The sequence below is a fragment of the Pinus tabuliformis genome, chromosome 2_1 (assembly GCF_031772625.1).
Source record: "Pinus tabuliformis cultivar Carrire ecotype Pingquan chromosome 2_1, CPIR1, whole genome shotgun sequence".
Lineage (NCBI taxonomy): Eukaryota > Viridiplantae > Streptophyta > Pinopsida > Pinales > Pinaceae > Pinus > Pinus tabuliformis.
In genome coordinates, this window is record NC_142299.1 from 745988341 (window position 1) to 746003863 (window position 15523).

Consider the following 15523-nt stretch of genomic DNA (forward strand, 5'->3'; position numbering starts at 1 on the left):
TATCAAACTCAGGTGTCAAACCAACAGTGAGGACAACCATCTCTGGCTGCTATCCGCGAATGTCGATTTGACTCATCACCGTTATCAAGGAAAACCACGCCACCTGTAATAACCCGCTGGTGGTCCGTAAGGGAGCAGGCTTTCACTCCTGCCAAATGCCTCTGGGTCTTGGGCCGTTAACCTGTTTCCTTACGTCCGAGGAAGACGAGCTCTTAGCCAAGCAGAAGCAGTTTTACGGCATACTCCAGCCCGTATTTTTAGTTGTTTTAATGTTTCATGTTTGTGAATTTTAATTTATTTGAGTTATTTTTATTATTTTAAAAATTTATGTTATTACATTTAAATATGTTTAGACAATTTACTCTCACACCTGTCAAGTTTTCTATTCAATTGTTTGGTAGGGGTTTGTGATTTGGATGCATAAAAATATTCCACATGTGTTTTATCGTTATTAATAGTAAAAAGAGGTTATTATAGTTTTTTTTTTTCAGAAAGAAAATCATGATATTATATTGAGGATATATATATAAGATATTCAAATAGTTTTGTATGAGATTGAAACTCATGAATACTACCGATAAGCAACATAGCACATCATGTAAAACAGATTACCATCATGCTGTATGTTCATATGATCAAATCCCAAAATCGGAAAGGACAAAAACCATTGCATCAATTATAGTTATTAATAGTAAGAAGAAGTTATTGGATATAGAGTATTATATTGAAGTAATTTGTAGAAGTAAATAAAAACACTAATTATTTAGTGTAGATGCTGAGAAATTATAAGGATTAAATTAAAAAATACAAGTTAAAATGGAAAGAAATAAATAGATTCTTTAGATATGAAGCTGCCAAAAGGATAGTAACATATTAATAGAATATTCTAGTTAAATAAATAGAGTTGTGTTTTTCGGTAATAACATTGAGATTAAGCACAAAGATTTACACATAAATCAAACTAAATAAATATATTATTATTAATATTTTGGGTTGATTAACTTTGTAAAGTTATTAGCATTTTCTTTATCCAACATCATATTTTAATTTGTTGTTTGCACCAATGCCATTTTTAGTAGAGACTAAGCCTAGATGTACATGACTAAAAGGGCTTGAAATTATATGAAAATTGGAATAATATCTTATTCATGCATCCATGCAAGAAGTTTCATTAAGATTGGGAAATGAATATATGAATGCAAGGATTGAGACCATGGATGAATACATTAACTTTATTAAATGCCTTAATTCATTTTCACTCTGGCATTGTCTTAATTACCCATTTAATTGTTTGGGTTGATTTAGGTTAGCACCTAAGTTGAGTCCAAATATTAAAGTATAGGGCATTCCCTCACCCTGGAAAATAACCACTAATGAGGTTACTTTTATAAGTAGTTTTATAATATTATTTATTTATTTATTTTAGAAGGAATTCCAATAGAATGGTTAGAATAAGCATTTCAAAAGTATTATGTTGAACAGAAGATAAAGGTTGACATCGATATGAGAGTTGTAGTTTGTCCAAAGAAATACTTTTTTGTAGTATTCATACTCTTACACCAAGGTAAATAAAAATGGATGTTATAACTAAACAAACCATTTAGAAATGTTGATATAAAAATGGAAACCTAGTGATAATCATGTGACTTTAGGGGATAGATTCATCATAAATATTGATTTATGAGTAGTTAAATTCATAGGGAAAGCTTACTTTGTCAACTTTTCCATAAGGATGTTGCCTTTGGAAAAGGTAATAAATGTGTTACCATGGAGATTGTAAGAAGGCCATTAGATGAGAAGTAACATGCAATCACATGCTATGCTAATCTGGTAGAGGTAATATGAGAAAATAAGGAAGGCATTAGCTATTAATGCAAGATGTGAAGAAAAATAAAAGTGGTCTTTGAGACTATAGTAGTACAATTCACAACAATTGAAGTCGAAACTGGAAAGAGAATAATTATATTATTAGAATGAGCTGATGTAATATTAAGTATAAAGAGACAACAATAATGAAAGTTTCTAAGATGATTCTAATATTAGCAATGTAGATTTGATAAAGTTGCCCTATTAAGTAGAATAAGTCTCATCATTAAAAAAAAAGGGAACTTAGTTGTGGAATCATACAAGTATTTTCATATAGAACACAATAAGGATAAATGTAACTCTAAATAAATATTATGCCTACCAAGAAGGAAATATAATTAATCAACCAATGAAGTTAAATTATCAAGATAATGATGTCAATCATTTTAAGGAATTATAGGCAATATGAGGACATTGGATTGCAGAGGCAATCAAATCATGAGTGCTTCTATCATGAGAACTTGATGAGATAGGTAGGTCTTTTGAGGATGTATAATAATAATTACACAATGATGGATAAATTACTAGGGACCAACAACCACTCATGCAAGTTGATTAAGCAAGATAACAAACTTAAACGAAGATGACCTAGTGTATGTGTGTCATTAAGTAGAATCGTACTAGAATGGATAAACAAAATATGTATAGTGATCATGGAATTTTAACTTGATATTGATGATGTAAATGATTTTACAAATGGTAAATGAATTTCTCTAAAATTTCCTTGGGGAAGGAAGAACATCTGACGAGAGATTAAGGCTCAAGATGATGAGGCTCATTTGAAATTTAATGATGTACTTAGATGAGTATACCTATGGTGTAAATGGGAAACTTCCTAATAGAAAGCAAAAGAAATTATTATTGAAAAGAAATTGTTACCTTGATGAAAACATGACACTAATAGTACTAACGAGATAACATTAATCGTAGAGGGATGTTGAATAATCTTAATTCATAGTTAGTATTCATTGTTTATACAAGTAAATGAAATTAATTCATGATAAGAATGCTTAAAGCTTATTGTTGTTTTATATTTGATAAGTATTGAGATGATTATCATATTAATGATGTTTTATAATGAGATGGTATGTGGTAAACATATATAGTTTGGATGAGAGGGTAATGATTTATATGTGGTTCTTATTTATTTATTTATCATGATAATGACGTTGAATGCTCATGATGAATATGATATGCATAGGGATTATGATGTTATATTGAGGTATATTGACATGTGGTTCATTTATTATGTGATGATATGTCTTTGATGTTCATATGTTGATGTTGTAACTTATGAGGATATTATGATGTGAAGCATGTGGTAATTGCGAAGAAATTTTATAACATGAGAATGTGGTGATTAACAATGATGTTATGTTATCATGATGACATGCAAGAGTTGGCATGTAGATTATTTTATACGATACTATGATTATAACTAATGCAGTGGTTGCATGTTGAGATGTGATGACTCACAGGAACTCCACAAATGGGCCAAGAGGGACAGTTTATTTGATGATCTCGTGGGAGCCCATACCTGCAAGGGAAAATGTGTAACACCATATGGGTTGGGGACATACTCAATCAACACTACATATGCCAGTGGTTCCTTTGTCTTATATAACTCTTGATGGATAGCTCTTGAGGGGCTATGGGACCATCTTGAGGAGGCCAAGTGCCTGATGTTGTAGGCTAGGTGCCTGTTATTGGATTGGGATGCCGAAGTTTGGTGGGGATGTAAGGACTTCAATGCCTGGGGTTGTGCGCCTTAGTAGTTGTGGAGGGAGTGGGCCAACCTTGCGAGATGCCCGAAGTCATTGACTAGCGTACCGGATGCCTGCCTTGGGGCAGATGAGGTCTGAGTCAGGCGCGAGCCTTGGGGCCAGCCTTGGACTAGGATACAGACTGGGGAGGCTTATGCCTCGTTCCGAAAGTTGGAAAAATGACAGAGATTCCTTGAGATTTCCCGAGTGTTGTGAAAACTTTCGATGCCTACTGTTATACTAGTTCAGCAGAGGGTGTAGGGCAAACATGAAGTAATAAATACATAACTAAATAAAATGTTATATAATTCAACTGAACTTCGAGACGAAGTTCCTTAAAGAGGGGGAGTATGTAATGTTCCCTAATAATAATAAAAATAATAAATAATAAATAATATAATATAATATTAAAATATAAGGAAATAAATGATAAACAATAAAGAAAATATAATAATACTAAATAAAAAATAAATAATGAATAAAATATAATAATAATATATAAATAAAATAGTAAATAACAATATTAGAGTTCTAAATAAATATAAATATAAATAAACTATAAAAATAGTAAAAATAAGTAAAGTTAACAAAAAGTACAATAAAATAAGAAAGAGTTAAAATAAGAGAACTATAAAAATAGTAAAAATATATAATAATAATATATAAATAAAATAGTAAATAACAATATTAGAGTTCTAAATAAATATAAATATAAATAAACTATAAAAATAGTAAAAATAAGTAAAGTTAACAAAAAGTACAATAAAATAAGAAAGAGTTAAATTAAGAGAACTATAAAAATAGTAAAAATAAGTAAAGTTATTAAAAAGTAAAAAGGAATAAAATAAGAAAGAATTATATTAAGAGAATTACTAAATTAAGTTAAACTTAAAATAAAGAAATAAAAGTTGCATGTTGACACATGGAGTGTGTGCATTCGTTTCCCCTTCCAATGTTTGCTCTATTTAATAAATGGTGAGGAAGATGAGAGATCATTCCATCATTCCATCATTCCATCATCCATTTCTTGGGAGAAAAGTGTTGTGAAACAAAAGATTCCTTGGCAGTAGTACGTTGATTGAGGGCTCGGGGGTGGCCAGTTGTAGCAAGATTTTGTGCAATTGAGCCTACGGTTGGGTGGAGAGTCGTCCACAAAATTTTGTTGCGGTTAGCAGGATTCAAATAGCGTTCAACTCCGAAATCACAAGTAAGGAATACCATCGCCACAGGTAAGTTGTCTCTGCTCATATTTCTGAAATTCGATGTTAAATAGTTGATAAATTGCGTGTTGATTATAAATAGCATGATTAATCTAATTAGTTGCATGTTTTAATTTCGAGGTTGTTACAGTGCATTTTCTTTACTTAGTGTATGTCGTCTTGATCTGTATAATCTGGCCATCCTCTCGTCATGTAGCTCATCAGTAATATTCCCTTGTATTTTTTCTTTTTGTTAATAACTCTAAATTTATTTATTTATTTTGCTAACTCTAAAATTTATTTTTTAATCTATTTTTTTAACTCTAACTATTAATATTATTATTATTAATTCATTTTTAAATAATATTTTTTTAATTAAATTAATTAAATGTTAATTAGTTTATAATGTGATTACAGGATGGCATGAGCGCTATAGTAATGTATCCCTGTCCAAGTATATATTACACAGATCTCTATATATAACAATCAACCATATATCGACCCCGTCTGACATAACCTATCACCCGTGACAGTATATGATGTATCAGGGGACACAACGCTTGACGTGGAGGTTACCTTTGTTTCATTTCAAAATTTTGTATGTTAATGCTTATGATCTCTTCACGTTCCTCATTTGGTTAAAAAATGTAACCTACACTTCTGTGGAGTACGTCGGGCAGGGAAGAGGGTTGTCGAATGGCTCCAAATGAGTTGCACCGTCGGAACACCATAGATTATAACACCGACCAATACCATTATGATCGGCAACCAAATACCGGAGGCGTTTTCCTTCCAATTATTCTCACCATTATTATCAACAACCAAATGGCAACAGCGTGGATTGACAGTGGCACGATCTGTGGAAGCAGTCGAGGAAAAGGCAGCATGGCAGGGGCAGAGGCGTGGACTGACAGTTTTGAATGATTGTCATAAATAGCAGAGAAATCTATGGAACAAAACTCTGGCCTGTGTCTAAATTCGTTGTCTCGGAATACTAATGGAATCTCGTTATTAGAGTCAAAACTCATTTCTCGACCAAGATAGGCCCTATATCTTTTCCCGGACACTGGGTACGTAATATTACCACGCTCATTTAGATCTGATATTACAGGTAATTCAGAACTTTCCAAACACTTCTTGCCTCTGGCCATTTTGGACTTTCTTTTTCCTGAATCTGCCAAGTACTCATGGAAATTCTCCTGGCTGTCTTCTAAGGACACATCAGAGTTGTCATCACTTTTAGAATTTGAAGCCTTTTCCTATTGGTTACTATCAGGCTTCTCTGGACTTTCAGGGTCATAATCATCATCCTTTGAATCATCAGATGGCATACCTTCCAAATCAAAAAGGTTCTCATCTCCATCTTTTCTCACAACTGCCGCAGCAAAAACTTTCTCCCAGTTATCCCCAATTTCAAAAGTTGTTCTGAAGTGATCATTGACTAAATCAAAGCAGTCATCTTTATAGTCACACTCTGGGCAGAGCCAACCCTCACCTTCAGGAGGAATATTTGCAGTTTCCAAAGGAGGTTCTAGGCCTTTCTGATGAAAGCCACGATCACAAGCACCATCACAAAGGATGATATCATTATCAAGCATCAGATCTTTTGACCCACACTCCACGCAGAAAATATCCTTGCTGTTTATTTGCCCCTCGGAATCAAAGTCAAATTTTGGAAGACTCCCCACCAAGCACAAAGAATCAAGACGATGGAAGGCTTCACGAATTGCAAGCCTACACTGCAGTATCTTTGATGCAGCCTTCTGAAGCTCCTTTTCTAGCCTAATCTTTTCTTGGCCTTGCCCTTTCCATCCTTCATTAGAATAAGCATCAATCATGTTAATATAGAAAGCAGTATGGTCATTACCTGACCAACCATTTTGATCACTTACATCTGAAATATCATTGATTAGCAACTCGGGACAGTTAGTTTTTCCAGAACTATCCACCTTCAATTTGGCTTTCAAAGATTTGCTCTTTGGAAAGATACTGCTGGCAACCCCATAATCTGAATCATTTTTCTGCTTGTTTGAAGCACATTTCAGTTTGGCCCATGAAGATACTGAATCCAATACAATGGCTACCACATCACCTTCTACAACTCTATTTTTAGCAGCTACTCCGCTAATGAGGATGTTAGTTGGCACACCTTCTAATGTGCAAAAGCCCTCCAGACGATTATGCATATTAACACAGAATTTAGCCTTAAAAGCTTTCCCTTTCTCTAAAGCTTCATTAATGGCCTCAGTCATCTTTGATGTTTCATTCAATTCACCAGCTAAAGCAATGAATATTTCCATGCCATCCACATCCTCAAACAGTATTAATGCCTTGCTCTTATTCTGTTTGCAACGTCTTTCATCAATACCATAAATATGTTTCTCCTTTTTAGTGAGTATTGGTGGTTTAGTAGCAGTAGAAATTGCTACAGCCTGATTTTCATTCTCATTTTTATCCAACATCTCATACAATCTGCAGATATTTTGTGTGTTTGTTGTCTCTCCTTGATGACGTGGTGAAAGCCCAATTGTCACAACCAATGAAGTCCTTGCAGTTCCTCCAAATGAATCACGAAGCAATTTTTTGGTTCACAGCAAAGGAGCAAGCAACGTCTGTAATTTTGCTTGAAGGTCAGCTCCAGTGTGAACATCATCTTGCAACCTTGTTATTAGAGGTGTACCAAATGGTTTCCAATATCCAGTACTTTGAATACTGAAGTAATCTTCCTCCTCTCGACAATGCATAAATTCCAGCAAGGGCGATTCTTCTTGAGTGTTGATCATCCCTGATGGGAGATTGTGGATCAAATGGATTTTCTAATAAACGAATTATTTTATGATTATATATCTCTGCCATTAAAAGCCTCTCATCATTTTTTAAGGAGCAAGCAACACTTACATCCTTCACAATATCCTTGCACTTTCCCTGCCTGGGCACAGTTATAGTATAAGGTTTAGGTGAGGTAGTACCATCTGTACTAAATATTGTTACTTGGCACAAATCAACAATATCTTCTTCTTCATCTTTCTCATGGTTATGATATTGTTCATTTCCTCTTTTTTCAAGATGGTCCTCATCCACATCAAGATCAGCGTCATCGAGATTTCCATCTTGATCGATATCATCTACATCAGAATCATTATCTTTATCTAGATCATCCTCATTCACATCAAAATCAGCTTTATCTAAATCCTCATCTTGATTTGTATAAGCTTCATTAGAATCATTATCTAGATCATTTTCCTTGTTATCACTTTCCTTTCGACATGCTTTAACTTCTGCATATGATTTTTCTAAACGCTGAAATGCTTCTTGAATTTTACTAAAATTCTCCATGGATTCAAGACGTGAACGTAATGGCATATTGTGCGGTGAACTATGCTCAAAGACTCGCATGATTATATTGTGCGTCATGGCTCCGATACCACTGAAGCATAAAAACTGATAGCTTGTAGACTTGAATGTAAAAATACACAAGAGGTATTTTGTAATAATAATTTATTACATATAAAAATGTAGAAGTGATGAATGTTACAATGAAGACCCGCGTATATATACCTAAGCAGGTGTCCTTTCGTGACTGTGCATGTCTTTTAGACATGCCTTTTCACTGAACTTAATGACTATTTGACATAACCAATATTTGATTATTTAATATTTACATTAATTTTATTTATTTTACTTGTTATGAATTATACTCATAACAGTGTTTTGTCCTCTTCAATCAAAGGATACAAACTCTATAGTTCTTCAACCCAATATGTGGGAGGTTAGGGCTCATCCAAATTCAGATCCTTAAATCAACATCTCACATTGGCCAAAAAAATTACAACCCTGTTCCTTGTCCTTCTCATATGCTGCACAATTACATACTCCAAGTTGCCAAGCAAACCACTAATGTTGTTCACCACCCCTCTAGTTTCCATCTATGTACAGTTTTAGACGTAGGTTACCTATGTAAGTGTTTTTTCATACCTTGTATAGCTAACTGAGAATCACCATAAACTTGGAGAAATTGAAAGCCTTCCCAAATGGCGAGTCACAGACCTCTCTTCAATGCCAAAAATTCAACCAATTTATTAATTGCAAACCCACAATTCATTGTGAAAACTCTCAAAGGGATAGAATTCGCACTACAAAAAATCCCTCCAAACCCTACAATCCCAGGGTTGCCCTTTAAGTTAAAGTTCACACGGAGGGGGAAATAAAGAGAAGCACCCTGCTTCGGCCCAAAGTTTTAAAGGATCATTGTTTGATCCAATTTGAGGTTCCGCAAAATAACAGCTTCTGTCTCATCCACCTCCCAATCAGCGCAAGACCATTGAACAATTAGGAGTGTTTCCCTTAAATTTGAGAGGATCAAACCTATGAGCACCATACATTTTTGTTTTTTCTGGTGAAAAATCCTACCATTATGCTCCTTCCACAAATTCCATAATATAAATCCAATCACAAGGTTTCATGCCCTGTTAATTACAGGATTCTTAAACTTGATAAGTTGCCACTTATCCAACATCGTAGACAGATTTGTGTGATTGGGTTGAGCCATACGAGAGATGTTATTAGGAATATCCCATACCTCTAAGGTGAATATACAGGAAAGGAATGTGTGGTTTGCAGTCTCCTCTGCTTGAACACGAAGTCGGCATAAAGAGGATCCTTCATAACCTTTCTTTCGAAATCTATCCCAGGTGAGAAATTTGCACCAAGCAATTAACCATAGAAAGTTGAAATTTTTGGCCACCATATGCCCAACCAAATCCAATTCTAGATTTCCTCTTGTGCCATATTCAAATGATCCATGGTAATCAAATATGCCTCTTTTAAAGAGAAAGAACAAAGCAAAAGTCTACCCCATCTCAGTGTGTCACAGTCGTTGAAGCATCTGATCATCCTCTCTTAACTTTGTTTGCTAGAAAAATTGCACTTTGAATTAAAGACAATAATAATAATAATAATAATAATAAAAGTATTGAATTACATTGTATCAACATTTTCTTTGAAAAAAATATAACATTACATTGTAGTTTTACCATATCTTTTTTTCTTCAATAATATTGTCCATTATAATTTTAAAAAAAAAAATGAGATAACTTCAACACAATTGCAATTAAATTTTTCAATGAATTATGTCAAGCTTTTTAAATTTAAAAAAAAAAAAAAATAATAATCATAAAACTGAAATTTTAACTAATATTTATAATTTAATTCATTTTTCTAAATTTTGTTAAAAAAAAATTAATTAAAAGTATTCTTCCAAATTATTAAACACCTTTATTCACAAAATCAATGAACTTTTAAGTAATTATCAATAAAAATAATAATTATATAATCTAATTATGTCACAAAACTCAACCTATGAAACTTTAAAAAAAAACCACCATCCATTTATACATATATTCCACATTATCTATCGTCCACTTATTTTATTTTATTTTTTATTTTTATTTATAATTGTTTCAACAACACATTTACCAATAATCCATTCAAAATTCTCTCCTCCTCTATAAATCTTAAACAAATATATTATTTGAATTGAAATAATTAAAAATGAAATGTAAAAATCTCAAATTAAACTCAAATTTGAATTGAAATAATTAAAAATGAAATGTAAAAATCTCAAATTAAACTCAAATTTGAATTGAAATAATTAAAAATGAAATGTAAAAATCTCAAATTAAACTCAAATCAATAATTAAAAATGAAATGTAAAAATCTCAAATTAAACTCAAATCAATTTATTTGGGTTTTTTTAATCTCCATCACCTTCATCCTCCCACTCAATATCTTTTAAATTTATAATAATTATATTTTATTATTTACGCTTTCTTTATATTTGATAATAAAAAAAAATAATAAGAAATTTTTCAAAATATTACACTGAGTTTTGTATTAATTTGCTTTAAATTATTTACTCCTCTCATTACTCGAAATGTTATGATGGACCTTTCTTTTGTTTTATTGTAACGTAATTTTACTTGAGTTTTAAGATGGGTGTTGATGAGTTCATTTACTCAAAATGCTATGATGGTCCTTTGTATTGTTTTGTTTTATTGAGTTTTAAGATGGGTGCTGATGAGCTTATTTACTCAAAATGCTATGATGGTCCCTTGTGTAATGCCCTTGTTTCGAATTACAGCAAACATATGAATACTCATAAAATTTGAAAACAATAATGCATAAAACTGTAATCTGCACCTACCTGAACTGCTAACTGATTTCCGATTCTGCTACTGAACTGGCGATCCCGCTGCTGGTGATGCCGTGGCTGTTTTGTCCCAATTTCGAGATGGCCAATACCACCCAACCAGACAGAGCAACCTGGTTGCTCAATCCAGAAAAGCTCTCCACAGAGGCTCTCTGTCCCTCCGTGCCCAGAACTCAGATCACTTAAAGCTCTTCCACTGATAAGTCCCTTCTCCTGGTTTCCTGCTGATGAATCTATACTTCTCTGGTTTTTCCCCCCGACTTCAGGTTCAGGCCTCCACTATTTATTCCCTGGCCTGGCGGTGGCCGCCCTCCCACTTGCAGCCACCGCCTCCCACGCATTGATGGCTCTCTGATCTTTCTTACTGTCCTCGGCGCTCTGTAATAAATATTTAGCTGGTTCCACCCACTTTATTAATGAACTGGTATACATATATAGATTCTTTTTAGGGTAGTTGATATTTACGATCATAACATTTCCTGTATATGTTATAACATTTTTATAACTGATACTTTTTATAACGTTTTCACTATAATGCTATAAAGTTTTATGTGATATACTTTATAACCTTTAAATTATATATGATATAAAGTTAAGTAATATATTTCATAACATTTAAATTATATATGATATAAAGTTAATTAATATATTTCATAACATTTAAGTTATATATGGTATAAAGTTAATTAATATATTTTATAAATTCATATTATAAGGTCTAACCATATACTTTATAAAATTTAATACATAGATATATATTTATAAAGTTTAAGGTCTAAAATTTTATTAATGGGTTGTTACACCTTGTATTGTTTTGTTTTATTTTATTGTAACTTAGTTTTAATTTAGTTTTAAGATGGGGGTGTTGCTGAGTTTATTTACTGATTGAACTAATTATTAATTTTGTCCCGAGTATGATTGAATTAATGAATAATATCATTGATTTGGAGCTCTGAATGTGGTCGTCATTTGTATTTTGATGTTGCAGGTTTGATTGTATTCTGTAAATGTAGCGTTTCAATTCAATTCAATATTTCTGTCAAAATGGGGGAATGGATTATCTTCGCTTCCCTTTTCCTCTCAAAATTCTTCCAAGGTTGAAGTTATTTTTTATTTTCTATATCATCACAACTAGCCAACCCAACGAGCAGAAGAGATTCCCTTTCTATCTCTTAGTGTGTTTAGGGTTTTTAATTATTTTTGGCTGCCTCTTAATCGCTAATGTTAATGCTGAACCATGAACGAATGAATCCAATAGTATTCGGTAACTTCGAATCACTTTAGTCCAGTAATGAAATCACCTTGCCATTAGCTCTCTCCATTCACATCTTTTTTTCCTTCTTGACCAGTAAAACAAAAAAATGTAATCTTGAATATATTCCGTGACCTGTATATAACTTGTATCCAATCTAAAATGTTTTACCGTCGAAGCAAATATCCTCCTGAAATTGACTTTCTTTTTAAGGAGCTTATATTCAAATAAGTTCATTCCATATCTTCATCATACTTTCAAATACCCAAAGGGAAACATCATAATTATACTTTAAATTAGAAAAAAGTAGTTTTACAAACAAGTTCTGATGAGAAACTAATCGATCAATTGTTACATCAGGCATTTCACAGCACCCATGAGTAATGGATACTCAACAATAAGCATAGTATAAAACTAACCCTACACCATTAGTGTAGAAAGTTTAATTTGCACCTGCACTAACAGCAAAGCTCCTTGGATCGATAGTTACACTTTTTGTGCAGTTGTCAGTTTTGTATATACCAATCAATCTGTCTGCCAACTCGAACATGTTGTTTCTCAAACTGCATAAGCAGTAGGTATCATTTAGGAAAATATCAACTGGCTATCATCCAGCAATCGAGAAAATCCATTGCAGCTTAGTGGAGGGCAAGAAACAATCACTTACCTTATAATTATGAATTGGGCATCCTTAGTACGATCCTTGATGTAGTGGCCCACTATCGAGACATTCTTAAAATCTGTAAACGATATCATAGAAGACCATAACTTCATCTCTCCATTACTTTAGCAATTGACAGTAACTTTCAGAAATGATCTCGCTAAGCTATTTAAACCCATCTCACATCATCAGAAAATCACAATTGAAACTAGAGTTAAAATAATGCTTTTAAGTCTCAAGACAAGTGGCCAACAATACCAATGCCTAGCAAGAACTGCTGAACCACAATATCAGAAATGCATATTCAAAGTATCACAATTTCACGTGTGCTTGTAAGATGGAGCATACTCAGACTGCCTGGACATATGGTCTAATGGATATAAACTATAATCTAATAGTATACACCAACAATATCCAAATCAGACTGAATACCAAAGCATGAAAACGAAGTCAGCTTCTAACTCACCTAAAGCAGCATCAATTTCATCCATAACATAGAGAGGAGTAGGTTTATAATGATGAAGTGCAAAGACCAGTGCCAATGAGCTTAATGTCTGCAAAAATAAGTAGATACAGACATAAGTATGCAGAAACAAAAGCTCAAAACTCTAGACAAAATTTAGAAATCTTCTGAACAATTCCTTCTAAGCCACTGGTTACTACTTTTTTCACCTTTTTCATCAAGGACTCATTTATATTCTACCTATAAAAAACGTTGCTGGAATAAAAATACAGATTCATACTCAAACAAACTGAAAACCAGGAATAAGGTGCATTTTTAGCCACTGCATCAATCAGCAATGGAGACGACTTTTTAATGAAAATGTGATTTTAAAAGAGATATATAACACAAAACTCAATAGTTTACCTTTTCACCGCCAGATAAATTAGCAATGTTTTTCCAGCTCTTTTTAGGAGGGCGGACACTGAAAACGACACCTTCAGCAAAGGGATCCAACGAGTCAACAAGCTCCAATTCAGCATCACCCCCCAGAGTGATCATCTGCATATTGTATTCAACCACTTAAAATCTTGATATGTAGATTATTCATAAATCAAAAGATGTTGGTAGTGTGACAAAATCAGGGATGCCTTACCTGATACATTTCTTTCAACTTCAGTGAAATAGTATTGAAGCCCGCCATGAACTCGTCCAGCCTAATGATCATGCACCATAACTATTAGACGATTTTATAAAATGTGATGCTTCAGTTGAATGAAAATATAACCTATATAAACATTCTAGTCTCACAATTTCATGAAAAAATACTGGACGGTTGGAATCCAAGGTACAAAATCTAAAAATGCGCCAATTATGCAAACTTTGAAAATCTTCATCATTAAATTGAATTTCAGAAGCATTTGTACCTATTTATTGCCATGCATTCAAATGACCTTTTCCCATAATGAAAATATATAACACCCTCGGATGGCACGGAATGAACTTTTGAATTTATCAATGTCTAATTTGATTATCACGTTGATTCCATACTTTGAAGTTCATCTCATAATATCAATCTATTCCCTGTCAATTGGAAAACATACCGTTTCTTCCGCAGCTCATCGTGTTGCCTCTTGAGATCATCACGTTCTTGAGTTACAGTATTAAGTTCCTGAACACGTTCATTATATAAAGCAGCCTTGTTCCGGTACCTTGGAAATTGCAAAAGACTCAGTTGCAAATTGCAGAAAAGTAATTTCAAATTCTATTCACTATTGTTGTTAGTCCAGACTAAAAGGTGGTAAAGGAGAGTACTCTTGGATTGCGTCCAGACTTGGCTTTGACTCTTTAAGTTGAGCCTCAAATAATGCAACCTTTTCCAGTGCTGTCTCTAGGCTACAAGGTTCAAGCAATTGCTCATTTCCTAGGGTTGCCTGGAGCAATGCAGGATCAATCCCTTCATTTCGAATTCTGCAAACAGATAAAGTCAAAACAAAGGCTAGTGAAAATACAAACCCCCTTTCCCCCGCCTCCCCCCCCACCCCAAAAAAAAAACACAAGAATGAATAAATAAAATAAACTTTTTAACTGCAATGTCTAATATCAGTTGTGTTGAAGGAAATAGCACCCACTGCTCAATATGTTGTGCAAGAGCCTTGTGGATTTCTTCTAGCTTCTTCGTGTAGCCCTTTGCCTTCATTTCCCAATCCTTGGTGATTTTCTTTGTGTCTTCTAGTTTGTATTGCACATCAACCTATCAAAGAAAGAAAACATCCACAAGTATAAATGACTGACATAAAAATGACAAAAAAATTCCGATTCAAGGTACTTCAAGTATCTTCAAATTAACTAGTCAATGTAGTCATTATAACAATTTGGATAACATACCTCTCCTGATCGCAGCTCTTCCATATTCTTCTTTAGTTCATTGAACTCTTTCTTAGTTTTCTCCAACTCTTCATTATGTTTGTCTAGTACCTGCAATCGAAAATCATTCAACGTCCATAAACAAGTGCAGAAAATGAACACAACTAATATTTGTAAATGTGAGACTAAAGGTTCTCCTAAAGTTGTACAATCTACTTATAATTCCAAGAAATATAGAAGAATGCACATCCATCTCTGAGAATTGA

General features: G+C 33.2%; 1 protein-coding gene across 1 annotated transcript in view; it reads right to left on the reverse strand.

Annotated features, from left to right (window-relative positions):
* Positions 1 to 12562: 12562 nt before the first annotated feature.
* Positions 12563 to 15523, reverse strand: part of LOC149202734 (structural maintenance of chromosomes protein 4-like) — a 177914-nt gene continuing 174953 nt past the window's right edge. Inside the window, exons 20-28 of the mRNA XM_089403236.1 lie at positions 15279 to 15368; positions 15023 to 15144; positions 14706 to 14861; positions 14495 to 14602; positions 14047 to 14107; positions 13818 to 13952; positions 13416 to 13503; positions 12956 to 13028; positions 12563 to 12851 (exon numbers count right to left, since the gene is read on the reverse strand). Of these exons, the coding sequence (XP_089259362.1) occupies positions 12731 to 12851; positions 12956 to 13028; positions 13416 to 13503; positions 13818 to 13952; positions 14047 to 14107; positions 14495 to 14602; positions 14706 to 14861; positions 15023 to 15144; positions 15279 to 15368 (954 nt within the window). The 3' untranslated portion in view covers positions 12563 to 12730. The remainder of the gene's footprint in view (positions 12852 to 12955; positions 13029 to 13415; positions 13504 to 13817; positions 13953 to 14046; positions 14108 to 14494; positions 14603 to 14705; positions 14862 to 15022; positions 15145 to 15278; positions 15369 to 15523) is intronic.